Source organism: Phalangium opilio, unplaced genomic scaffold (genome assembly GCF_054372755.1).
Source record: "Phalangium opilio isolate 3A_F unplaced genomic scaffold, DU_Popi_V2 ptg000082l_1, whole genome shotgun sequence".
Taxonomy (NCBI): domain Eukaryota; kingdom Metazoa; phylum Arthropoda; class Arachnida; order Opiliones; family Phalangiidae; genus Phalangium; species Phalangium opilio.
Window position 1 is genome coordinate 13,898,171 of NW_028324189.1, and position 27,563 is coordinate 13,925,733.

At 38.3% G+C, this 27,563-nt stretch overlaps 4 protein-coding genes and 1 long non-coding RNA gene across 5 annotated transcripts in view; 3 read left to right on the forward strand and 2 right to left on the reverse strand.

Annotated features, from left to right (window-relative positions):
- Positions 1 to 27,563, reverse strand: part of LOC149651866 (unconventional myosin-Vb-like) — a 419,287-nt gene that overhangs the window by 288,574 nt on the left and 103,150 nt on the right. The window lies entirely within an intron of this gene.
- Positions 348 to 1,847, forward strand: LOC149651872 (uncharacterized). The gene is made up of 2 exons (XM_089847130.1): positions 348 to 508; positions 1,427 to 1,847. Exons 1-2 carry the CDS (start codon positions 461 to 463, stop codon positions 1,700 to 1,702), a joined length of 324 nt encoding a protein of 107 aa, XP_089703256.1. The 5' UTR covers positions 348 to 460; the 3' UTR covers positions 1,703 to 1,847.
- Positions 8,920 to 15,381, forward strand: LOC149651873 (uncharacterized). Its single transcript, XM_089846981.1, has 3 exons — positions 8,920 to 9,009; positions 13,156 to 13,298; positions 14,021 to 15,381. The coding sequence occupies exons 1-3, from the start codon at positions 8,920 to 8,922 to the stop codon at positions 14,322 to 14,324; spliced, it is 537 nt and encodes a 178-aa protein (XP_089703107.1). The 3' UTR covers positions 14,325 to 15,381.
- Positions 15,447 to 16,252, forward strand: LOC149651874 (uncharacterized). The gene is made up of 2 exons (XR_016370896.1): positions 15,447 to 15,559; positions 15,640 to 16,252. It is a non-coding gene; the product is annotated as an uncharacterized LOC149651874 (long non-coding RNA).
- Positions 21,860 to 25,758, reverse strand: LOC149651875 (uncharacterized). Its single transcript, XM_089846982.1, has 2 exons — positions 25,022 to 25,758; positions 21,860 to 22,683 (listed from the first exon to the last, which is right to left on the reverse strand). The coding sequence occupies exons 1-2, from the start codon at positions 25,756 to 25,758 to the stop codon at positions 21,900 to 21,902; spliced, it is 1,521 nt and encodes a 506-aa protein (XP_089703108.1). The 3' UTR covers positions 21,860 to 21,899.

Sequence of the window (27,563 nt, forward strand, 5' to 3'; positions counted from 1 at the left end):
TCACTACGCAAAATCACTTGATTTTCCGTGGTTTTTTTTATTAACAAAACGTGTTTACAGGTGTGGATAGCGACACTTATTTCAATACTGATAGTCACTCTAACTATTTTCCTAATGACCAAAAATTCGGGAAGATCCAAAAGCATAATTATCATTGAATTAATGATTTCTTTAGTTGGATTGATCTTATTGCAAGGTAAGTAATAAAGCTTTACGCTTTTCACCAGAAAAAGCGTAAAGCAATTAACAAACAAACACCACACACAATTAACCATGGTCTTTTTGAATAGGCTACCACTTCGACAGCAACTGTCATTTTAAGAAATTCATCTTCATGTTCTGGATTATTGGGTTTTATCTTATAACAAGTAGATTTTCCTTGCTATTGTTATCTCGTACTTCTCTCCCAGATACTTTACACTATTACGATTCTTTGGAGGATATTCTGAAGACACCCGATATGCCCTCTTATGTTGCGAAAAACACCCAACAACACAGTTTCTTTTTGGTAAGCCTCATTTACGTTAAGGACACTGGGTCTACGACAACTCGTTGAAATACATTTGGGCATCCGACTGTCCGGCAATTGAGAGAGCAACAAATTTTTAGGATAGAAAATTGAGTGTCCGAAAGTTTGGATAATTTAAACTTGGGTGTGCTACAATTAGGTGACAATGAAACCGACTGAAACTCAATTAGGTGAATACAAATTTAATTTTTTAAAAAGTACATTTATTTAAAAAAAAACAAAGTTTGGTCAGGGATAGATTTAATTTTAGATGTAGGAATGGAGAACGGTTAATATTTACATCAGTCCAACTCATAGCCCAGTATAGAGTCCCTCCCTCCAACACGTAACGAAAAGTTTAAATTATCTTATTGGCTCACTTAAACTACGTTTTGATGACGTTGCTCACGGTGACGGCGAAAAATGCGTAATTCCTTTTTACCTCTGTCGCTATGACCCGCCTCTTCTTTCATACCCCTCCCCGTCCCGGGGAAGGGGGTCCAGGACTTTGACGTACGCCCACACATCTGTTCTCCATTTCTACTTCTAAAATTAAATCTATCCCTGGTTTGGTGAAAGAGAAAACATAACCTGACCTAACTGAACCAAACCTGACTTAACCTCAAAAAACCAAAATTTAAATTTAGACCAACCAAATTTTGTGGTTTTTAAGACGTATGTATTTCTAGGCGTACAAAAAGAAGTTCTATTCACCCAATTGACGCTCTGTCGGTTTCATTGTCACACCAAAATTTTAATTTTTCCCAATTGTGGAAACCTAATTTCCAGCCCTTCAATTTGTCGCGCTCCCAAGTCCCAACCCATGTCGTCGTCACCCAAATGTCTTTTAGGCAGTTGTCGTGCTCCCTAGGACAATTTGGGATTAACACATAAAGCCATAATGATTGCGGATTTCAGGAATCCAACACAGATATTGGGAGAAACGTGTGGAAGCATATTGGTCGAACAAATTCACTTTATATCGCTGATGATATCGATATCGAAGACGTGTTGCGGACCAAAACGATTTTAATGGATTTTGACACAATGTTAGCAGTGCTTGCTTTATTAGGCATGTGCAGTTGGCCAGATTTAAACCCACGATTGTCTAAGGAAGATATCGTTTTTGACTCAATGTCAATAATGATGAGAAGAGGATTTCAGCACCCAGTCGCCGATGCTTGGATAAAATAGTAAGAACATGTAGAAGGTTTTAGGTTTAGGCACTTTGGCAAAAGACTATTTGCGGAAGACAACGGTCGAAGCAATGCTCTTAAAGGGCTAAGCTCTCATTTGAGCGGTTCCCGTATGAGCTTACGGCATACATGGCCAACTTAGATAACCTTCTTTCGGCGGTAGAAGGCCAGCCAGCTTTACCCGAGCCCCATGTTAAAAAACGACTAGCAAAAGCGCCCCTAGTTCCAACTTTCGCCGTTAGGTACGCTACCAACCCAGTTTTACTCGTAATGCTTTTTCTATGGGATAAAAATTCGGAAGGGGACTCGGTTTTACCGCATTTCAAATATATTTACCGACTTTTTGTCGTGGCCGAATTTTAAATGAGAAGTCAAGTAAGTTCTATTTTATATTTTGAGACCTATGTCACAATTTCCCGTTCGTTATTTGACATTCAAAGTTGGAGTTCTTTTTAAGGCGGAGAAATGCGCCGTTTAGAGTTAAGCCTTGGTCTGAAGGAAGTTTAGTTTACGTTAAAATTTAGTGGCGTCGTTGGACCAAGACTTAGGTTTTCCTAGAAATTTAATTTCACCGCCGAGTCCACTTCCGAATTTTTAACCCATAGAAAAAGCATTTCGAGGAAAACTGGGTTGGTAGCGCACTTAAAAGCGAAAGTTGGCATTAGGGGCGCTTTTGCTAGTCGTTTTTTAACATGGGGCTCTGGTAAAGCTGGCTGGTCTTCTAAGTTCTACCCCATAATAGTGGTCTTCATAACCGCGGTTCCCTAAATAGCTGTTTCCGTAAACGCTAGTCACCCATTATTTCAGTTACTACAGCAGTTCTCGTGAACTCGGTGTACCCTTACAGAAGTTCAACCGGTATGCGAAAAACGTTAGTGGCTTATTACGGTCTAGGTTGGGTTATTTGAACTCAAATAGTACTAGGTGTGATAAGGTTAATTAGGTCAAGTTAAATTTGGTTATTTGAAACCTCAATTGTATTAGGTCAGGTAAGGCCAGCTAAGGTTAGGTTTGGTTAGTTCAGGCTCAGATTAATAACTCCTGGGTAGGAAAGTTAAGCAAAACCGGTCATTTTCAAATAGCTTTGCCATGTGACACACTTAGACGGCTAAACGTAGAACTTTGTCAACCCATGCAGCAGAGGCAATTAACCTGAGTGTCAGATCAGGTTAGGTTTGGTTGAACAGAATCCCAATGTATAGTAGTCCAATATATGTCGCATGGACCATGCCGATATAATAGGCTTGTAATGCACACCCACACTTGTGGAGAGTATTATGCATTGCAGTTATAGTCGAAGGATAGTAATCCATATATTGAAGTTATATGAAAGGTTCAAACCATCACAGCTAATTTAAATCCTTAAAGACTTAGAAGGAATGCGAATTTACAATTTAAAATCATATTTTACCTCGAAAGTGGTATTATATTACACTTTCTAGTCTCTACTTTCAAAATATCATGTTTTTAATATAATTGAACCAAAGTTTCAATTTTTAAAATCCAATGAAAAATCACGAAAACTCAGTTTCGATATATCAATAATTTCGTCTTGCCGAGCTTGTTCGCCAGTTTGATGGCATCACTATGACCTGAAGGAAAACAAGTTGGGAAAACCAAAATATTACCTCTCCGAGGAGGACTACTTACAAACTTACTTACCCAGATATGGAAATGTTTCTTTTTTTAAGAACAAATACTGAAGTTAAAATTTATGAAATATTAAAGCAGTATACAAAGCATAGCAAATATACTGTAAATCAGACGACATTTTACATCCAATAAGGATATACTTGTACACATTAAAATCATCCGATGGGGGAAAAACGGGAAATGAAGAGCTAAACCTTTGGAGGGATTGTTGCGACTTCCATCCCAACATAAGAGTTTGTGATAATTCCTGATATCACATCGGCGGACTGAAACACCGATCTAAATCCCTAACTTATGTGTATGTCTTTATTTCAATAACGAAGAAGCTCCAAATGCAATCATCAATATTTTCTTTAATTACTGTATTGTCTTATCAAATCATACTTAAATCAAGATATCATTACAATAATTTTCCTTGAAAACACGTCCGTTTAACTAAAGTTTCTAAGTCTTTCTTTTACAACCTCTCTCGGCAGAGTCGGTTTGCGATCTATATTGCCCGATGGTAACAAGCGCTCTTTCTCCATCAAGAGTCCAATACGTTCTACTCATGCTTTGCTTCTGCTAGTTTTAACACAAAGTTCAAGTTTTACCCCCTATTATTGTTACCAAGCGATCCCTAGAATTCGTCACTCCTAAGTTTTATGACTTTACAGAGCCAGAGGGCCTTTTAACACACTAGTAACAAAAACCATCCGTCGAACCCGAGCGAACCTTTCAAATGCATTACTATAGCCTTTACAATTGTACAGTATTTCTTAGCAATTACAAGCCGTGCTCTACGACAGTTCTTATTTTGGTTTAGAGTACAATGTTATTCTTTAAAAGTCTTTACATATAAAACATATCAAACATAAGTATTCACTATAAGTGTTGTATTGTAATAATAACTAAATGGAAAGGAAAGGATGTTGTATTGGGGTCAAAGGTTATCAGAGATAAAACTAACAAACAGGAACATGTGACCTCTGACCTCATACATCATGCCGACAAGACTAGGCGATAAGAAACGGCAGTCGCTATTATGACACGGGCTTGTAAAGTTAGCTAAATAAAGTAAACTACTTTTAACTAGAAAATGCCTAATCAATAACACAACATGGTGATAGAGGTGGGATGCGCCACAATTCAAAGAAGCTGAAGCAATCTCTAGCAGCGGAATAATAAAAAGCGAAGTCACGGCAGCACTGAGAATAACCAAGGCCCAAGCTAACCAAGGCCCAATCCACAATGGCAACTATGATAAGTCCTAAAGCTTTTGAACCCGGAATGGATCCTGCCGCCGCCTGGAAACAATATAAGGAGGAATTCGAATACTTCGCAGCTGCAGCAAAACTGGGTAAAGAAACAATACCGACACAAGTCGCAACATTTTTACACATCATCGGCCCAGCCGGCAGACGAATTTACAAGACCCTAGAGATTGCGGAAGTTGGTGATGCACGAACATTGCAAATAATTCTACAAGCCTTTGATACGTATTATGCTCCGTATACTACAGACGTATTCCACCAATTTGCTTTCATCACAGCGCGGCAACAACGAGACCAAACCTTTGATGATTTTTACACGGACCTAAAATTGAAAGCTCAGGCATGCGAACTGGAAAAGTTCCAAGACCCATTCCTTCGCACGATGATCGTTGCAGGCATTAAGGATGATCCGTTACGACTCTTACTGCTCAACAAAGGCAACGCACTGGACCTAGAAACAGCGATAACGATGTGCAAAGCACATGAAATCTCCAACACACAAGCACAAGTAATGGCAACCACACAAGCTCAAATCCTACCATCAAGTGCACCGACAATCGATGCGATACAACGTCGTCATGATAGAAATAGGAGCTACCAAACAGGACACCAACCACAACGACAAACCCAACAGGAAGGAGTACATGCGCACCAAACACCATCGATCCAACAGTCTTCAACTCGCTACCAGCCTCAATTTAGGCCAACAATGCAGCAGAATGCACAGCGACGACAATCCTCATGCACAAACTGTGGCACGCACCACAACCCCCGATATTGCCCAGCCAGAGGCACCACATGTGCAAAATGCCACAAGAAAGGACATTGGGCAGCAGTATGCCGATCAGTATCGGAAATTCACACACGCGAATACCCCCATGCCACCTTACCACAGACACGCCACCTTCGGCATGAAGACGACCACACTGCTTTACAACACGCCTACAATAGCATCGACTACGAGTCCCCTGGAAATTATTTTGAAGACGACACAACCATGTACTTATATGGTCTCAGTTTACAACCATTACAAGAGACCCCACTCACATTGGATGAAGCGCAACAAATAGAACCCAAGAGAAACCTTTCATGCGATTCCACAGACCACCTCACCCAAGAAGCACTGGTCACTGACGAAATGTATGAAAAAGTCTACTTATATAACACATTACATACATTCAAAATCGACACTGGATCGCAAGTTAACATCATCACACGTCAAATGTACGACTCGCTTCCCTATCGACCACCACTACTACCATCATTATATACGGTTTCGTCATACTCGGGTCACCCCATCGCGATAGAAGGCGTCACTCACTTACCAAGCACCTCAGGAATGGCTTGCCTTCCAGAATGTCCATACTACGTTACCACAGAAAATCGCACACCGATTTTGGGCGCGTCTAATGGCATGTCGGAAAGGGCCATACAAACAATAAAAAATTTGTACATCAAAGCACAGCAAGATGGCAAAGATCTAAATTACGTCTTGATGGAGTACAGAACCACTCCAAAGAAGAGTGGATTCTCGCCAGCCGAAATGTTGATGGGACGTCGCATACGAACACCTCTGACAACCAATATCGAATCACTGAAACCTCATTATCCAACGGAAAGAATCAAGCAAAGTCTAGATCAAGCGCACAGACACATGAAGAATCATTACCAACACAGAACTATACTTCAACCGCTAACAGAGGGACAGAGAGTTAGATACCAGACGGCTCCACGAATGTGGAAAAAGGCAATAATAAAAGCGAAAGCCCAGGAGCCCGACTCATACCACATACGAACCGACATGGGCCAAGACTTTCGAAGAACTAGAGCTCATCTACGACCTGACACAGAACCAACAGAGCAACAGAGAATAATACAAAGAAATACGCAACCACAGGCACAAGACACCACAAACGAACATGCTGCAACTATAAAAATTGCCTTAACAAACACAGACCAGCAACACAGGCAAATTTCTCAACACAGCCCTGTAATAAGGGTACAGCCATCAGCAGGAATTTCTCAATCGAACAACACGACAAAAAGACCACAAGCTGCAAAGCCAACCCAAGAAGCGTGCTCGCAAAAGGCCACATTGGACCAGGAACACGAAGAAAGAGAAAGAATATTCCAGAATCAGGACTGTGTTCAAGAACCAAGACAAAGCATAAAGCAAACGCAAACTAGAGTTCAACCACCAATAATCAGCAGTTTAATTCCAGGCAACTCACAATATAGATTGCCAGGAATGCAAGAAGCCACAGATGGAAAATTATTACAACAACGTCCAAGAAGAGAGAGTAAACCACCACAAAGATTCTCACCAACGTTTTAAAACCAAGTTTTCTTAAAACTCATATAATATTTAAAGTACCTAAATGAAAAGAAAAGATGTTGTATTATAATAACTAAATGGAAAGGAAAGGATGTTGTATTGTTGTATTGTAATAATAACTAAATGGAAAGGAAAGGATGTTGTATTGGGGTCAAAGGTTATCAGAGATAAAACTAACAAACAGGAACATGTGACCTCTGACCTCATACATCATGCCGACAAGACTAGGCGATAAGAAACGGCAGTCGCTATTATGACACGGGCTTGTAAAGTTAGCTAAATAAAGTAAACTACTTTTAACTAGAAAATGCCTAATCAATAACACAACAATAAGTACCTTAACTTAACCTTAACTAAGCTAAATTCGGACCATAAAAACCCATAACTTCTGCTTATGGGAAAAAAGGTCCTGGGAAAACCCCAGTGGGGAAAACCATTAATTCAATTATTATTTAAGTATAAATGACCAGGCTTGTTTTGGATCGCCGGATTCAACACTCCCCGCCGAAATACATCTCTGTATTTCCTACAATTAAGCGATCCAACAACTTAGTTTTAATTGACTCAACATGCCTTCATTTGAATTTCTCATGTTTTTCTATTTAAATAACTCAACTTTACTATTTTAATTTACTTATTTCTTAACTTATTTTAAATTTCTTGAAGAGACTACATTTAAATTTACATTTCTTCATTTAAGTTTATCATTTAATTTTAATTGATTTCTGTTACTGAATTTGAAGTAACTCGACTCATTTTGTTTAGCGAAACAGCTTTTATAGGTTATTCTACATCTGTTCAAAGATTGGTTCCCCTTCTTTTACAATGAGAAGAAACCAACCTTCACCCTATGCTGGGGCAAAGCCTCTCGGTAGCGTGGGGACAAACTTCCTCAAATTTTTAGTAGGAGTTTTTAGTTAGGAGAACTAAGTATCCCACGCTCCGATCGCTACCCTTAAGTTACAAAGTTCAACCATAAATATTTTAACATGGATGTGTAAAGAGAAACTTATTGTGTTATTTTAGTCTTTTGACAATATAAGATTGCCCTCTTATTTTTTCTTTTATTTTGCTTTACTTTTAACTTTTAACAGTGCACGTGCAAGTCATTAGGACCAGCTGAATCTTTAAACTGTCCTATCCAAGCTAAGTAGTTTTATTACTTTGTTTTTCATGGGAACCGATCCCTTTGGTCAAAGATTCCTTTTAAACAGTTAAAGTTATTTTTCGTACAAAATATCCAAACTTAAAGCTATTTACACAGTTTTCAACATAATTAACATATTTTCAAACTACAGTTTATACATCATGCAAATTTTAGTCTTTTAGCAGTTTTTAGGTGGTAGCACTTGTAGTACCAGAGGTATAATTGAAACGTTGCTTCTGTGAGCAGTGTTCTTCCCCTTTGTTTGAGGCGGCGATGCCCCTTTTTCTTTTACTCAAGAATGTTATGAGCTGACTACTGCTTCACTGCAAGAACTCTTAAATATCTTTCCAAAAATTAATAATTTGCAATGTTTCCTTCATATGATACCAAATTTTCATGCGACCAACTAATCATCAACCTTTCTCTCAGAACGTATCAACCTTTTACTTATTTGAAACAAGTTATACTTATAACCAAATTTGTTACTTTCAATGAAATAACTCTTAATTTGAATCAAATAACCCTTAATTTGAACTCTATTTATAAACCATTGAATTTTCTCCTTCCTCAGGGAGATACAACTCTTCTCCTTTCTCAGGGAGATACAACTCTTCTCCTTTCTCAGGGAGATACAACTCTTCTCCTTTCTCAGGGAGATACAACTCTTCTCCTTTCTCAGGGAGATACAACTCTTCTCCTTTCTCAGGGAGATATAACTTTTCTCCTTTCTCAGGGAGATACAACTCTTTACATGAACCTTTTTGCATATTTCCAAAAACTACAACGAGCCATGTCAGGTGGGCAGGGAAGTGGAAAAAGGAGGTGCCATGAAAATAGAGGCACCAAAGAAAAGTAGGAATGCCACCATCCACGTCGTTCATCCCTTCACACTAGGGATACTAACTTATCTTTCCCTTGTAAACAACCAGCTGAAGCATTTTAGTAGCACTTTAAGTGCAATACCTTTAACCAGTATCAACGTTATTGCACCAATTCCACTCTTTACCATATTGTACCAAATTTACTTTTTACCATATTTCACCAAATACATGTAATGTAATCACCTTATAAGTGTTACTTTTAAACCAATACACCCTTTACACTTTTTACAAATACCAACATTACCTTTTACAAATAGTAATTTACCTTTTACCAAACAACCTACTTAACGGCAATAACGATTGGACAAAGTCAGCCAGGGACTCGCGAAGGGACCACCACAAGGGAATATCCAAACTTCGGTCTGTACACCTGTTAATCACTCGTCGACGCCGTTCGAAATAAATCTTACAGCGCCGCTCGTGTCGTGAATGCACTACTAAGTCTATCGAAATCGCCAACTAATAAGCGTCGCCTTTTTCTTAGGTACGCCCCGATCAGGTCTTAAGAATGCCCATGTGCAACTCTTTTATCTTGGCTAACCCTTTTATCCATTTAGGAAAAGGTTCGTGCTCAATTAAGAGCTTTTTTATGTCCTTTCATGGACTTTGTCTATGTCCTTTCATGGACTTTGTCTAACGCCCGTTCTGGGACGTGGGAGGGGATACCCGGCTAGGGTATTTACTTTTTGTCGCTCTTTCTGGAACGATACTAAATTCGCCCATTCTGGGGCATCTAATTTTTTACCGTGGCCACGCCATCATACACTCTCTCTTTCACAACAAGCCAAGACCGACCTATCGGTAATAAACCCTTATACCAAGCTCAACCAGAGCACTTAAACCAAGCTCAACCAGAGCACTTTTTTAACCAAGCTCAACCAGAGCATTTTTTTTTTAACCAAGCTCAACCAGAGCACTTTTTTAACCAAGCTCAACCAGAGCATTTTTTAACCAAGCTCAACCAGAGCACTTTTTTAACCAAGCTCAACCAGAGCACTTTTTTAACCAAGCTCAACCAGAGCACTTTTTATCTTAGCTCAAAAACCCAGAGCACCTTTTTATCTTACGACAACTTAGTGTCAAACCTTTGTTTTCTCTTAATAAGTATTTTTCTACGAACCCAACTTCATTGCGAAGTGCGAATCAATTTTATCAACCTGAAGTCTAACGGTTGTTTGTTGCTTGCTTCCAAACTGCATATAGTTCCTTCGAACCTTGAGAAGGACCACTCCTTTAGCTTCTGTAGACTCTGATGTCTTTGGGCTGGGACTCCTTCATCCCGCTCCATATCGCTCCCCGCCGCTGGACTTCTTGCGGCACGTTCACGTTCCCTTTCGGTCAGGTATCGGCAAAAAAAGCATCTAACGTGGAGTTGACTTGGGACCACAATTTTCGAAGTTCTCGAACCAAGTCCAATTTTCACAAAATTGTCCAATTAAAGTAATTTTTCCCGAGCACGTAATGAGTCCCGGGTACGTAATTAGTCCCGAGCACGTAATTAGTCCCGGGTTTCGGCACCATTTTATGTTGCGACTTCCATCCCAACATAAGAGTTTGTGATAATTCCTGATATCACATCGGCGGACTGAAACACCGATCTAAATCCCTAACTTATGTGTATGTCTTTATTTCAATAACGAAGAAGCTCCAAATGCAATCATCAATATTTTCTTTAATTACTGTATTGTCTTATCAAATCATACTTAAATCAAGATATCATTACAATAATTTTCCTTGAAAACACGTCCGTTTAACTAAAGTTTCTAAGTCTTTCTTTTACAACCTCTCTCGGCAGAGTCGGTTTGCGATCTATATTGCCCGATGGTAACAAGCGCTCTTTCTCCATCAAGAGTCCAATACGTTCTACTCATGCTTTGCTTCTGCTAGTTTTAACACAAAGTTCAAGTTTTACCCCCTATTATTGTTACCAAGCGATCCCTAGAATTCGTCACTCCTAAGTTTTATGACTTTACAGAGCCAGAGGGCCTTTTAACACACTAGTAACAAAAACCATCCGTCGAACCCGAGCGAACCTTTCAAATGCATTACTATAGCCTTTACAATTGTACAGTATTTCTTAGCAATTACAAGCCGTGCTCTACGACAGTTCTTATTTTGGTTTAGAGTACAATGTTATTCTTTAAAAGTCTTTACATATAAAACATATCAAACATAAGTATTCACTATAAGTAAACCTTAACTTAACCTTAACTAAGCTAAATTCGGACCATAAAAACCCATAACTTCTGCTTATGGGAAAAAAGGTCCTGGGAAAACCCCAGTGGGGAAAACCATTAATTCAATTATTATTTAAGTATAAATGACCAGGCTTGTTTTGGATCGCCGGATTCAACAGGGATATTACCTTTACGTTTTTGTAAAGGCCGAATTTTCTACTCCCCAACTGTATACCCTCTATGTTCAAAGCCATATTCACAACAGGGTTGCCATGTAAACACTATCCTCTCGTTTCACCTCAACGATTTTCTTAGTTTGTCAACATGACTGTTAACGTTACATAACACCAAAGCTTATTTGTGGCTACACACACTGGAAGTAAATGCGCACCATAAATAGCATGAAAACACGAAGCTATAATCCGATTACGATCAGACCTTTCACTGGTCTGGGCTGCGTCCAGCAGAGCTCCCCAAAATGACAGCGGATTTTGGAAAACGGTTACCGGTGAGATCTGTCGTCATACCTTTTTTCCGGTTATCGGTGTTTTAAAAATGACGCTAGCGCAATAAAGCGTGCAAGGTACCAAGGCTTAACAAAAATTGTATGATAACATATTTAAAGAGATAGATAACAACGTCTTTTATAATTAAAATTAGAAAGTAACATGTCTCTTAAAATTCTCGCGTCATCAAATGGTTTCACGCCAATTAAATAGCTATAGTCCCATCAGAATCAGCAAGAGCTATTTGTATTAATTCCTCCATGTTTTTTCGCCAAGCTGAGAACTACGCGTTTTACGTCACGTTTTCCCAAAACCCGACTATTTTCTTTGAAGACCGCGCTGGCTCAGCGCTGAGCACCGTGACGTCAAATTCAAAAGCAAAATCCCGTCCTGTACGACACTGCTAACAGCGCTGAGCTCTGCTGAACGCGGCCCAGATATCCACCATGATCTAAGCTTAATTATTTAACAGTGTATTTAACTTTCGGCTCACTCTGAACCGTTAATGTCTCTGCATTACAGAAACGAAAACCAAACCCAAGCGTTTACTTTTTGGTTCACTAGGCCTATTGACAAATAAAAGTACATTTGACCAATATCGTTGCGTTCGTTTTGAAATCACTATAGAAAGGATTATGCTATAAACAGATGTAGTATAGCTTAAGTAATATATAAACATCCATTTCAAATAACAATATTAAAAAACATTCTTGGAATATCAAAATGAAACAGAGCTTTAAAGCTACAAAAGTACTAAATGCATCGTAATTACGAAAAAGATTTCCACATATTCACTTTATATTATGAAAAAGTGAATATTAAGGTTCTGTAGGATTTCTTAACACATCAAAACAAAGCGAACTGCTAACTCGGCGCACTAGTGTGACAACGGACAGACACACACAGACAAAAAAAATAGACTGCTTTTTAACTCTTTCCGTTTTAATTTTGAGTTTAGAAAGAAGATTATCTTAAATATTAAAATAAATATAATTAATATTAAATATTTTCTTCGTTAGTTGTTCGCCTTATTGAGCGTTACATCGTCTTGATAAAGAACAATTAAACATTCTTGAGAGACTTGACTAATATTGGCGTTTAAAATGAAGCATACGCCGGTTGCTTCACCTTATTCTAATAGGTAGTATATAAGGATTTCGAATCGCAGCTATGGATAAGAACAGCGCAATTGCGTGAACCTTTGGTGGAAGCCCCGCCATTGGGAGGCCGGACGTTTCTCGTAACCCTGGCCGATCGCCGCGTATGTCTTAACCTTAAGGATGATGATGGAGTAGAAGCCAGGTGTGCAGACTGGTGTCCATGTGGGATGGACAAAAACTATGTCCAGAAGATGGTGGTGTAGAAGCCAGGTGTACAGACTGGTGTCCATGAGGGATGGACAAAAACAATGACCAGAAGATGGTGGTGTAGAAACCAGGTGTACAGACTGGTGTCCATGTTTGATGGACAAAAATAATGACCAGAAGATGGTGGTGTAGAAGCCAGGTGTACAGACTGGTGTCCATGTGGGATGGACAAAAACAAAGACGAGAAGATGGTGGTGTAGAAGCCAGGTGTACAGACTGGTGTCCGTGTGGAATGGACAAAAACCAAGACCAGAAGATGGTGGTGTTAGAAGCCAGTAAGTACAGACTGGTGTCTTTGTGGGATGGACAAAAGCAACGCCCAGAAGGTGGTGGTGTTAGAAGCCAGTGAATACAGATTGGTGTTCATGTGGAATGGACAATTGACTAGTCAGATGAAATAGTAGTGGCCAGTTGAATTGTGGATAGCCTTAAGTTTTGAATTTTCCGGGAACTGTGAATGCGGTCCGGAAATGGCGAACACATTTGCTTCGATTCGGAAACTGCGAACGCGGTCCCCTGGGGTGTAAGTCAATAACAACAGCCTGACACACACACACACACACACACCCACACACACCCACACACACACCCCGACATGCCTGTCGATTTTAGAACCTCTCCGTGACATACGTCACTCGGAGAGGTAAAAAGTGCGGGAATCCTATACGCGTCTCGAGCTTCTCGCCAGTCTAAACTCTGAGAGAGTGGCTCCATCTCACATGAAAAATATACCGTGACTCCAGCCTACGGGAAACGTTTTAGCCTCTCATAAAAAGTGGATTTGAAATAATTTCATATGAAGCATTTTCAAATTTATATTGCTGCCAAATAACCAGAAATCGGAGAATTAAAAGCTTGATATTTTTGAATTGACAGAAATTAATTCTATCTTTTATTATACAAATCAGAGGTTTTTCAAACGAAGCTTCTCATTCCCTTTAAGGATATGGGCGATTTGTTTTGTATTTTTATTAATTTGTACAATATATATTTTCAGTTCGTTAAGATACTTTGAATCAGGAATATTTCTTAAAGACGCTACAGACCAGCATTGGTCGTTTGAAGATTGTCGGAAGTTCCTGTTCAAAACGCCTGCAGAAAGCCAATTGAAACCATTACGAATTTCATCAATATATTTCCCTTTAATAATCCTCCTCGCTGGGAGCATCATTTCTATTGCTACGCATGGACAGCAAGCTTTTTCGCAGGAACGTATGTTTGACAAAAAAACTAAAATAGCCCTTGCAAAGAAACGAATTCGTAGGAGAAGGCTTTACTTGTCAAATTTTAATAAGGTCTGACTCAATTCGATTAGAATTTAGAGAGAGAGTTCCTAGGAAACTACAAACGGATAAGGGTACTGAATTTAGAAATTCCCAATTACAAGGATACTTGAAGGAGAAAGGGGTTATATTTTTTACAACTGAGAATGACGATATAAAAGCGTGTATGGTGGAAAGATTAAATCAAACTTTAAAGTCACGCATGTACAGGTATTTTACAGAAAAGAATACCAATAGATATATAGATGTTCTAGATGACCTGGTTAAGGCTTACAATAACTCGGTGCATTCCGCGATAAAAATGACTCCTTTGGAAGTTACTGGTACCAATGTCCTTCAGGTTTTTAAAAATGTTTACGGAAAGTACTTTAGCGAAAAGAAAGTTTACGGGAAAAAATTAAAGGTGGGCGAATACGTCCGAGTAAGTAGAAATAAGATGATTTTTGAAAAAGGGTACGAGCGAACTTTCACAATAGAAGTTTTTAAAATAGTGGGAAAAATAGAGAGACACCCTCCGGTATTCAAACTAGAAGATTTAAACGGGGAACCAATAAAGGGGGTGTTTTAAGGGATGGAACTTCAGTCGGTAGTTAGACCCGAGACGTACAAGATCGAGAAAGTAATTCGTAAGCGCAGTAGGAGCGGACAAAAGGAGTTCTTTGTAAAGTGGTTAGGCTATCCCCCTTCTATGAATTGTTGGATTCCGGCTAAAGATGCAGTCGCCCTTTTACCTAACACTCCCAAGCAACGCTAGCATGAAAATTTATGACAACAACAAGACGTCTTCGTACACTACCAAGTTGCCCCAGGCTATAGAGCTGATCGGGGATGACTGGGAGGTTGCTCTAGTAGAAGTTTTGTACCCAATGTCCTTTTTTAACATACCCAGTGAGGAAGGCCACGTGCAGGTGGTCTCGCATGAAAATAAAAAAGGTCGGGACGGAAAATCACAGCCTATTGTTAAAGCCGAGGCCTTTATAGTTCCCGGGGGTTATTACAAAACATTAGAAGCCCTTCTTAAACAGATAGCTTCCGGATTAGGCGGCTTTCAATACGGTTCAAAGTTTAAATTTGATTCGGATCCCCTCTCTGATTACGTTTCTTTAACTATTCAACCTAACGGTATCTTGGCTCTTTCCCCCACTTTGAAAAGGATATTAGAATTTAAAACCCCAAAAGGCCAAAGTACGTCTTTCTCTTGCCCTTCAGATAAAACCAGCCAATCGTATAGAAGCTCTGTTCCCGTTTGTCACGTAAGGTTTGAATTTTGTTATTGAATTATCAATTTATCTTAGAGCCAGTTTTATGCATAAGCCTTTGCTTTTTTACCTAGCTTCTCATCTGCTGGGAACCACACCCATAGAAAGTGAAACCAAAACTTAAACGTTTATGTATACCTTCAGTTTCTTTGTTTGATTATAAAAGAAGCAAGTGTTTTGGGGCGCTTGGAGTTCAAAAACCTTATATATTAAGTATTTTAAAGATTTTTGGTTGTGAAAATAATACTGAATTCCAAAATAGATCTCAATTTGTTTTAATTTGAGAATTTTTATGCGTTTTCAAACATTTTAAGAGAAAAATGTGTCAAGTAATACCCTTTAGAATTGTATGTTTTTCTTTTTCCTTAAAAAATCTGTAAGTGTATATTTTTCATTAAGATTTTTGAAATTTAAGAGATAGTAATTGGCCAAATCGAAGATATTAACAATGAATATTAATAAATGCTTTAATTGATGTAAATATTATACTCGCCCTGAAAAATTTTACTTTTTGTTAAAACCAATTAGCTAGGCAGCTAATATTTTTATTCGACTAGTCGTGTCATATAGAATACATTGTTTAATATTTGAAATTGTTATAATTGACCTGCATGTTACTTGAAATATAAAAAGTACAAATTCTTAAGTGTTGTTCATTGAAAATGTATTAAAGAAATTTCAATACTAGGTATCAGTATCCTTTACTATAAGCGAATGAAGCCTCGAGTTAAGGCCTGATCGTCGCAAAACCATCGGGCCTCGAGTTAAGGTTTGATCGTCGCAAAAGCGTCGGACCTCTTGCTGACAGGCGGTTAAGTCGACTCTCAAACGTGCTGGATGAGGGTCGTATTTCATTCGTGTCGTAACAGTCGGTAAACCAGTGGGCCGTCGTCCCACCGGGCGGACACTTCGACTCTCAAACCCTTACTCTACCGGCCCTTTACCGACGATTTACCGTTCCTATACTAAAAAGCCGCGAAATCGTCGGATTGAGCGCGGCTTTAGGTAGGTATAATGACGCCGACATATAGTCGGCCAACAGTCGTTTTATAGTAGCCTCAAAACAGTAGGAAAACCGGCGGGCCGTCGTCCCGCCGGGCGGACATTTCGACTCTCAAGCCCTTACTCTTCCAGCCCTTTACCGACGATTTACCGTTCCTAAACTCAAAAGCCGCGAAATCGTCGGATTGAGCGCGGTTTTAGGTAGGCATAATGACGCCGACATATAGTCGGCCAACAGTCGTTTTATAGTAGCCTCAAAACAGTAGGAAAACCGGCGGGCCGTCGTCCCTCCAGGCGGACATTTCGACTTTCAAACCATTACTCTCCCGACTTATGAGTGACTTTTTACCAACTCGTCGGTAACACACAAAGCCGACCATGTAGGCCCTACGTCGGCAGTGCTACTAGGGTGGCAGTGTTTACTAAAAAGGCATTGCCTCAAAATGAACACCGAAAATTGCGTCATTAGCAGTTGGAACCCAGTCCATTTTCTCTTGGATTTTCTTTCTTGGTTTTTTTTAAGGAGCTAGGGCTTTCAAGCCAAAACAAATCCGTGGGTTAGACAAGTATAAAATATTTTAAAACGGTTTTTAATTTTACATTGACAGCAAACAAGTTTTTAATTTAAATTCAACAACCTTCTTTAAGCCATTTGTTTGTTACATCTGGAAACCTTATTGTGATAACAATTCAGTATAATTAATAATTTTAACGTTTAATTTATTAGGTTTTCACCTTCATCATGAAACCTTTTTGTTTCCTCCAGTATTTTTGCTAATAATATTTTAGTTAGGAATACCGCCGATAGTGGCACTGGTGGCGAATGATAAAGTTTGCATGGTTTTAAAAGTGCGGCCTGTTTCGTGATTTGCATTGTGGCTCTAGAGGCATTTTATGTTCCTATCTCTATGAACGTCCCTCCATATGGAACCCGTAATAATATACCCGCAAATAATTCAGGCACGCGGGGTTCTTCTGAATTACAATGCGCATGTTGGGGTATTTGAAGATATCATCGAAAACATTTAGGTTGCGATCAATATCCACCGTCAATTTGGTCGACAGGTTGGCTTTAAAGGCTTCCATCAAACTGAAAGAGCCGACGAAGTAGGTAGCCTAAAAACCTTCTTGGCAATTTCGTATTTTTTCCCCAAGTTGTTGGAGAACCAGACAAGAAAACGGCATATTCTCAAATCGAATCTTTCGGCAATCGTGAAAAAATTAAACAAGACGAGAAACAAAATGATAATCGTCCACACCTTCGAAAGACAGTGGTTTTATTAAAGAAGTCTACTAAAGATGGAATTGTGGGTAAGCACCTTCGGAGAAAAGACGTCAATGATTCCCCTAAGTGACATTTGATATTCGGGTTCGTGGAAATAAGACAACACCTTATGTTTGTAGAGTCGAATCGGGTGGCTATATGTTCGATTACGCTTTAACACATAAGCTAAATTCTTATAATTAAGAATTCTGGAATGAAGATACACGTCTCCATCCTAAAACAGGATAAGAAAAAAATTTAATATTTTTTCCGCTTTTCCACCTACACGACAAGGACCGTTATAGTCCGAATTTTAGCCTTACCGTTTTATAAATATCACTGGGAATGTACGTTAAGTTATTTCTGGCCAAAAATATTAAAAAATTTATCATAAGCGCAAGAAAGCTGGAAACGTTTTCAAAATTTACAGGCCTTTCGGATTGCATAGGAATTCCACAACGAGCCTATTTCCTCGATGGTATTTTGTCATTTTAATAGTTTTCTTCATATCGTCATAATATTTCTAGAATGAGACTTCTTATTAATTTAAATGACCTTGTCATTACCTTTCACCAAGAAATGTAATGACAAGTTCACAAGTGGCCCTTATCGACACACGTGGTAAACGCGATATCTGATTTCACATATAGAGCCAACGATATTTTTGCGCGATACCTAATTTATTAGACTTTGCCGTTAAACAGAGTTTATATTATAATAGACTTCGTAATGCAGGGTCTAAACTAAACTCGATATCATATTCCCCAGTAGAGAGCTGCACGGAACGGAAATTTTTCCGTTTTCCGCGGAGTGCGTTCCGTTCCGCCGGCTTAAAACAAAATCGGAATGAAGAAAGATCTATATTACGGAAACGGAACGGAAACGGAAGAGCTAATGAAGGAGTTGTGGAAACGGAACGGAAACGGAATAGTCAATGAACGATTTATGGTAATGGAACGGAAACGGAAGAGTTAATGTACGATTTATGGAAACGGAACCGAAACGGAAGAGCTAATGAACGATTTTATGGAAACGGAACGGAAACGGAGAGCTAATGAACAATTTTATGGAAACGGAACGGAAGCGGAGAGCTAATGAACAATTTTATGGAAACGGAACGGAAACGGAGAGCTAATGAACGATTTTATGGAAACGGAACGGAAACGGAGAGCTAATGAACGATTTTATGGAAACGTAACGGAAACAGGAAAAAATGTCTTTTGTTACGTTTCCATAAAATCGTTTATTAGCTCTTCCGTTTCCACAACTCGTTGATTAGCTTTTCTGTTTCCGTTCCGTTTTCGAATTTTTTCCTAATGTTGCTCCGTTTCAATTCTGTTGTGTTTATTAACGTACGTCTTTTTTTCGTTTTGATTCCAAATTGTTTAATTACATCCATTTTCGTTCCATTACGTGAAACATGTTTAAGTGGCATGCGTTGGTTTTTAAATTATAATTTTTTAAGATATATTTACTTTGGTAATTTCGAGATGCTCATCTTCGGAGGTAACAACGTCGCAATGATCTAAGAGTTTTTGTTTCCACGGGATAAATAGATGTATTGTTGGAGCTTTATCCTTTGACAATTCCGCAGTGGCAATTTCGAAAGGTTTCAACAACTTAATTAATTGTCGCATCAAAGAACGATCGATAGAATATATAAGACGGCTCGATTCGTTACGCTCACGTCGCTCAGATAAGATAGTTTCTATGTCTATGTAGGCTTCTTCAATTGATTCCAGCATGGCAACTTTGGAGTTCCATCGAGTTAGACATTCTTGTTTTAAACTTTTCGAAAGCTTCTTTTGGAGGTCAGCTCGTTTAAAATGAGTAACAAGGGCTTTTGCTTTGATCAATAGATTGGTCGTATCTGGTAACAAATTTTGCGAAGTTTTGGATTCAAAAATATGGCGAAGTTTTGGATTCAAAAATATGGCGAAGTTTTGGATTCAAAAATATGGCGAAGTTTTGGATTCAAAAATATGGCGAAGTTTTGGATTCAAAAATATGGCAAAGTTTGATGTTCAAATGATGGCAAGCGCACCAGAGACGTCGTTGGTTATGAGAAAATGCAGCTACCATGTTTGAAGCACCGTCCGTTACAAAGCAAACTTCTTTCTCGTCTTCAGATATGTTAAACTCAGTAAGGATTTCTGTCATTGCTCGCTGTAAATCGGCAGGTTTTTTTTCAGAAATTGGTTTTGTGGCTAGCACGTAATTTTCCAAACAAAAATCTTCTGTCAAATAATGAGCTGTGGCTGATAAATAGTTTTGCTTCTTGTAATCGTCGGTCCAAATGTCAGAGGTAATACCCATGTATTTAACTTTGGCAAGTTTGCCAATAAGAATAGCCTTTTTTGAGTTGTATATATCTACCACGTGTCTGCTGACAGTTGTGGAATGAGGGAGAAGCTTCCTCGCATCGACTGAACCATATGTGGCACCAATCTTAATTAATTCTTGAGATAAATCAAGAAATCCATGTCCATCCAACACACGAAAAGGCCTTAGGTATGGGGCGCCATGTCGGACATAATTCAGAATATGCAATCTGATATATATACGTCAACTTTGATATATATACGTCAGCTTTGATATATATACGTCAGCTTTGATATATATACGTCAACTTTGATATATATACGTCAACTTTGATATATATACGTCAACTTTGATATATATACGTCAGCTTTGATATATATACGTCAACTTTGATATATATACGTCAACTTTGATATACGTCAGCTTTGATATATATACGTCAACTTTGATATACGTCAGCTTTGATATTGTTTGCTTTTTAAAAAAAATAAAAAACGGAACGGCCACGGTCGTTAAATAGTTATTTTTTTCAATAGGTTTATGAAGAGTCTTAAAAAACTGAATGACCTTGACTGTTCCGAAATTCACCCCCCCCCCATCCCTTCTCCTGATTCTATGCTAAAGAGGGGTCGGTTTTACAGTGGAAGGGTGGCCTTACCGGTCCCTTTAGAGATCCAGCCTTCATTTTCAGCCAATAGTTTTTCTCTCTCAATAGGGCAAATTTTGGCGTAACAGTCGCACCTAAACCGGAGATCTGAGAAAAGTTATCGCAAGGTGGTGAATGTGTCGCCCTTCTCCAGTATTGCTACACAAGAGAGGGTAGTTGCAAATCCCGCTTTTGGTTACTTCCTAGGCTAATTTAATGGACTTCTGATACGGCAAATGATGTAATTGGGCTTTGTTTTTTAGTGAAGTATGGCGCGTTCCCACTGTCCAACTTTAGTCAGCTGACAACGCCAACCTGACAAGTCGGGCCGACTGGTCAGATAATGTGAACGAGACACCTGACACGACTATTGACAGTTTTGAGACACGATTTTGGTCGGGCAAGTACCCTTTGCTAAAAGGAAAGTAAGATCAGAGAAAACAATCTTTGGGAAAAGCAGTCAGAGAAATTATAATTAAGTTCTGTTCAGTTAAGTTCATTTGAAGATGCCGAGGAAAATCAGTCGGCCTGACAAGTCAGATAATGTGAACGGTGTCAGCTGACTCGAGATTAAACACACACATGCTGGGCAATGAAAGAACAAGAGCTTAAAATAAATATTGATACAATCTCTTTTTGTCACCAAAATGTGCAAGCCGCCATTGTGGTAGTGGTTAAACGGTTTATAAAAGAAGTTGTTTTTTAAATGACTGGCAATGAAGAAAATTTATTACACTTATTAGGAATGACAGAGAAATGACTGAAACGCAGTTGCAAATCAACTATATTGATAATTGTGCCTTTAAGGCTTAAATAGTAGGGGACCCTAAAAGGATTCTTCAGTTCGAAAAACTGTTTTTGTTATAATAGTTATAAGAAGTATCGAAAATTTTAGTTTTACTAGATTTACCTGAAACGAAAAAAGCACGCACATGATCAGATCATTTCTTTGATTTACGTGAACTCTCTCATCGACATATTAAAACTTTTACCATTCGAAAAAATGCATGGCCAAGTTCAGAAACACTAACCTAATCTTATCATATTTTTGTCCAAAAAAAAGGTTATATACAAGAAATTGTAATTCTTTATTGAAATTTTTAATTATTTTCGTTTATGTAATTAATACGTAACAAATCAATAACTTGCACATACAGATTAATACCACTATTTCCGTCATCCGATACCGGATCAATTTGATTATGTAGTTCCGTTATCAAAATATCGTTTAAAACTAAACGAGACTCAGGCACTTCAACATGGTTCCGGGATTCAACTGGAGTGTTTCTAATTTCGTCAACGCCATACATAATTGGGTCACGTTGATACTCCAAGTTTTCATATTCAATATCCATGGCATTCATCGTTGAAATCGCGAATAACTGGACTGGAGAATGAGCGTTTTCTGTACTTAATGAATGGTGGTTCCACAAGTTCAAAAAATATCGGCATGATTCTCTTATTCTAGGTTGGTAAATGTAATGTAACGCAAACAAATGAAGATCGTTTTCAACATCAAGCAAGCCATGATCTTCCATGAAATGAAAAATATTTCTGTATTGCGATGATACTAATCTATTAACTTCTCTCCACAAACGTTCAATCCTCTGATTGTGAACAGATCGCCCAGTTATGAAGCTTCCTCGATGTAAACCTCTGTTTTCTAGCATGAATCGTGCCACTTCAATATTTTCTGTTCCATGGTCGCCCCTTACACGAGAAGGAATTCCAAAAATTTCAACTCCCTCTTGGAAAAGGCTTAATACACTTGAAGCTCGGTCATTTGTGAGGCAGTCCAAATAAATAAGTAGCCTGCTAAAACCATCAATACTGGCGTGAAAAACGAACCTCCACTTTATTAACTTGTGATTGCTATCAATGTGCCTATAAAGACATAAGATCCTCCATTTGAGTACAGTTATTAATCTAGACCACAGAGAAAAACCAAAAAAGGCAATCTTTACCTCCTATAAGAGCAACTAAAAACTTTTCTAGTTTAATTTAAATTAGTAGCAAATTTGGGCAAATTTACATTACTAAAATGTATTTACAACAATATTTCAATTATACAAGAAATTTTAACTATTTAAGGAAGGGTTACATGGTTTTTGACGAAATATACGAAGTGTATTTTCAGTTTATTTCCATTTCCACTACTTAAAGGCCCATTCACACTAGACTAAAATCTTGCGTTTCCGTCGGTTGCGTCGTTAATTTCGCTTCGGTCGCGTCGGTACGTTCTTTTCCCTGTTCAGACGTGAAAGCATATATCATGATATTTGGACCATGACTTTCGAGTATTGAAATAGCCAAATAAACAATGATAAAGACCGCCAAGAGTCCAAAAACGTTTCATATATGATATATCGTCTGCTAAAGCGTAGCTAACTCGATCATCATACATCAAGAGACACTATCGAGTGAGCTATGGGTAAGGAAAAGGCGCTAAGTAGGTGGCGCCATCTCGACACTCAGTTACGAAATTGAAAGATTTCAAACTATGCGAGCAAATATTTCTCGTTGTAGTTGACACGTGTGAACAGTCTAATGAAGCGATCAAAGCGACTTCGCTGACGTGAACGTAATATTTTAGTCTATTGTGAATGGGCCTTAAACACGCCACAAAATTTTACTCCGATCAACCGTTTTTAAGAGAACTTAAAAAGACAATTTTTTGGGAAGAATTCAAACTGTACCTCTTTGTGACGTATAGGTAATTATCTGAAAGTGACTGGATAGTTTGTTCGAAAACTAAAAAAGTTCATTAAGCTTGGTATTTCACGAGGTTCAGCGCGTGAAAATGAACATTTATAATAATAATAATAATTTTACATACAAGGAGCGAGTGGAGTCACGTAAGGATTCTATTTATGTCACGGGACTTAAGAGATGACGTAGGAAGAGCGAAATAATTTAATAAAAAAAAACTAGCGGTTATCGGTTGAAAAAGCCAATTTTACAATATTTGTAATTGTTTCAGCAATTTGTTTTATATCATACGTGGAGATTTATTTAGAATCGCTTTTTAAAGCTTTTCTCGAAAATACTACTCAAATTTTATTCAAGTTACTCCGACTAGTTTCTTTATCGTTATTTCTTGTACACTTGTAATATCGTTCTAAATATATTTTTATTTAAGAGACGTTATTTCTGTAACTTTTAGTTAGTTATCGTAAGTGATATATTAGCGATTAAAAGGGTAGTGGCAACACGGCGCGTTCTACGAGAGCGCGAGATCGAAATACCCAATTAGTCTTGGGTGTCATCACACCTTGAATAATGAGACAGTGGATGTCTCTTGAATCCTATCGCGCTTATAATAAAAGTTCAAATTTTTTTTTATCACGAGATCGAACCCTTTTGTAAAGTTATCACGCTCGTGAAAATCAAAAACGATAAAATTTAACTTTGAACATCTTGTTTTTTATAAGCACGAGCGAAATCGCGAGACATCCGTCGGACTCTTCCGTCCTTTTGTTTTTAAAGGTTTGATGACACTTACAACTTATAGCCTATTTATATCGCGCGGTGTCGTAAGATTGCGTAGTGACTCGCGAGACTGACACAAACCCCTTAAAGGGAAGGTGAAGTGGAAAATCAAGTGATTTCTATTCAATTCTTCTACTAGTTATAAGACCTATCTGCACAGTGAAACATCCAGGAAATATCTCTGAATGATTTTAAAAATCAAAATAGATTCAGATTTCATCAATAATTTAAAGCTAGCACCTTCGACCAATCGTGTAACGCTCTGCCTTTCATTTGACAAAATTTACGTAGCAGGCTCTATTTCGAGCATTATTTAGCGCGAGATATGATAAATATTGCGCGCTATGGGATAACCGTGGCACGCGACATTGAGCATGACTTGGATGTTTTGTTAACTGGAAGGCAGGGCGTTACGCGATTGGTCGAAGGTGCTAGCTTTAAATTATCGATAAAATCTGAATCTATTTTGATTTTTAAAATCATTCCGAGACATTACCCGGATGTTTCACTATGCAGATAGGTCTTATAACTAGTAGAGGAATCGATTACTTTATTTTCCTCTTCACCCTCCCTTTAAACTATACTTTATCACTTACAGAAAAAGTTACAGAATAGCCCCGTTGATAATATTTCGAAAATTAAAATATACCGATTATTATCTTCCAAAAAAAAACACTGTAAATAAATCTGTTCAAAGATTATAATACTGAGGCGGTAGGAGTTAATAAATTACCATAATGAATTTGCTCCTCGAACATTATAACTTCTCCTTAAAATTGTTACTCTACGTCGGAGCGCCCGTCCAACTGGATCTAAAATATTCAGTCTTTCTCTGATTCTCCAACGTTGTATTCTTATACCATTTGCACGTAAACCACCTATAACGTACGTTTCACCAACGTTATTTGTATGTGTCAGAATTCTTCTTATATAATTGTCAAGGACTTCATCTTCGATAAATTCCTCTTCATTCAAATCGAGATATTGTCGATGGCGGAAAAGTGTTCTGACATTAAGACCCAAGAAAGCTGCTACTTGATTCCAATTCAAATGAAGTTCATTTCTACAGTACACAATTTGATTTCGAGTTACGTCATAGCGCGGACGTCCAACAAGTCCATTGTGTAAAACTGGACATTCGTAGGGATCTTCAACGAAATCATTTCCAGCGCCTTGTAGCCGTATTTCTAGATCAGTAACTAATTGCGCAACACTATTATAAATGGCGTCTATGTCACGCAATATTCCTTCCGAAATGTTACTTTCAATAGTACAAACTACAGCAGCTAATATTCTGGCATGTTCTTGAAGTCGGCGATGTAATATCTCTATCACATTTTCGTCCCCAGAATAATGATTTCTTAGAGCCTCTTCAAACGTGTGCTTTAATTCGTTAAAATAGTCCTCAAGCAGTGTGCAATTTAAAGAAGATAATAACAGAAATAAGATAAAAACTCTTAAAACCGACATTTGAAACACAGCAAACAAATACCAATTTACCGGTGAAAGAAATTCAAAGCTACTAAAGATTATTCCTTTAGGCCGGCCTATACTCGTTCCACCGTGTGTCAAATTCAGAAATTCAAAAATTCTATAAGATATACAAGTTTGTTTTCGAGGGGCTACTCACTCTCGGATTCCACGTGCATTAAGAGTTACGAGCAATCGTATTAGATTATATTATAGTCATGTTTATTCGAACTATGGAGCTAACTCTTATTTAGGAAAGTATAGTGGAAGTCAAGTCTTACTGGACACAGTTAATGGATCCCTTTCATGCAATCAAAACTAAAACTACAGCGTGTACACCAATTACGCTTAGTGACTGACCCCTCGCAAAATATATTGCTGTTGGTAAGGGCTTGGTGAACTTCAACCCCTCTCTGCGTGTGAAAACCTTCGCACTTGGCCGAGAACCCATAAAATAAAACGAAAATAGGGCGGCTAGAACCAGTGGTTCATTTAAGATAATTAATGTTTCTAATGACTTAAATGCAATTGTATAAGAAAATAATTGAACAATAAAATTAAACACATTTTATATTTAAAAAAATTACAAAAATAAGTAGAAGGGGGAAACTAAAATTCACAACCAGTCAATTCAACATAAAAGTTTATTGCACTGAAAATTCTTTGCTTTGGTTCCCACGATATGATGGTTCCCACGATATGAAAGTTCGTAACAACCAATAGGCGGTGGCCAAAATCCAACACTTTTTGAGAGAAACAGGGTTGCCATATTTGGGTCAAAAGCCGCCAATTGGGCTTCATCTCAAAAATATTGGCTTGAAATAAAAGGGTTGGCTGTTGGCTGGAAATTAGGCTTGTCGGGGTTTTTCTTTGGCTTTCTGTACTTAAAATACCGCCAATAGGGGAAGATCATTAGAATGCCCAAAAAACTGACAAATGGTGCTGTCAAACCTTTTGAGCGGCTTATAATTCATGATTAAATAAAATGATTTCATTTTGTTTTGCGTTTTAAAAATGGTGTCAGTATAGAATTTGCATTAAAATTTCTGAAAAAGCTAATTTCAAATTTTCAGGATAAATTTTTGGCTTGTTTTTGGGCTGGATAGTTTAGATCTTAGGCAGTTTTTGGGCTTCTTTTCGAAACACCGATTGGCGGTTTTTTGGGCTTGTTTCCAATTTGATTTTGGCGGGTTGAAGGTTTTCAATCTGGCATCCCTGGAGAGAAAATCAGTTGGTTGTTTAGCAAGGATTGAGATAGTTGATATTTTTGATCTCTTTTGTTAATTTTTCACGAAGTTAACGCAATGGCAAACAACAATCCAGTAGGCAGGCCTAGTACTTATGATGAAAATGAGACCTTACAAACACTTCAACGCGTAATGAATAACGAAGTCGTTATGAAAAACTTAGCGGAAACGTTATCGGCACAGTATCCCAGGCGCGATGCACCAGCTTCCGTTTCCGAAACAGCGATTACGAACATTAATGGTCCTTCAAGTATGGGAGGTTTACAAGCGAATTTATCTAAGCTTTTTAGACCAAATGCAGCACATCCGAGGGCAATACCAAGTTACAACGCACCTCAGTTTCCGGTTGCCAAAAGAAGATCAACAAGAAAGTAAGAAAATTATCTATTACGTAATGGAGTCGAATCGTAGAATAGTGAATGCTTATCCGTGATGCCAGAGAGAATTAAGTAGGGAGTGGAAGCAATATGACAGTGCTAAATGAGATGTAGCTACTCTTCAAGCTAAGGGGGCGTAACAGGCCAGGCTGTTCCGGTCTAGAGCTAATTTCCATAGCGA

Bases quoted from the DNA above. Each gene is read 5' to 3' on its own strand.
- LOC149651872 (XM_089847130.1), top strand. From the start codon at position 461: ATGCCCTCTTATGTTGCGAAAAACACCCAACAACACAGTTTCTTTTTG. The intron at 509-1,426 runs GTAAGCCTCATT...TGCGGATTTCAG, and splicing joins AACAACACAGTTTCTTTTTG to GAATCCAACACAGATATTGG.
- LOC149651873 (XM_089846981.1), top strand. From the start codon at position 8,920: ATGAAAATAGAGGCACCAAAGAAAAGTAGGAATGCCACCATCCACGTC. The intron at 9,010-13,155 runs GTAAACAACCAG...ATGGTGGTGTAG, and splicing joins TACTAACTTATCTTTCCCTT to AAGCCAGGTGTACAGACTGG. The intron at 13,299-14,020 runs GTAAGTACAGAC...ATATATTTTCAG, and splicing joins GATGGTGGTGTTAGAAGCCA to TTCGTTAAGATACTTTGAAT.
- LOC149651875 (XM_089846982.1), bottom strand. From the start codon at position 25,758: ATGTCGGTTTTAAGAGTTTTTATCTTATTTCTGTTATTATCTTCTTTA. The intron at 22,684-25,021 runs GTAATTTATTAA...ATGTCTTTATAG, and splicing joins CGAGGAGCAAATTCATTATG to GCACATTGATAGCAATCACA.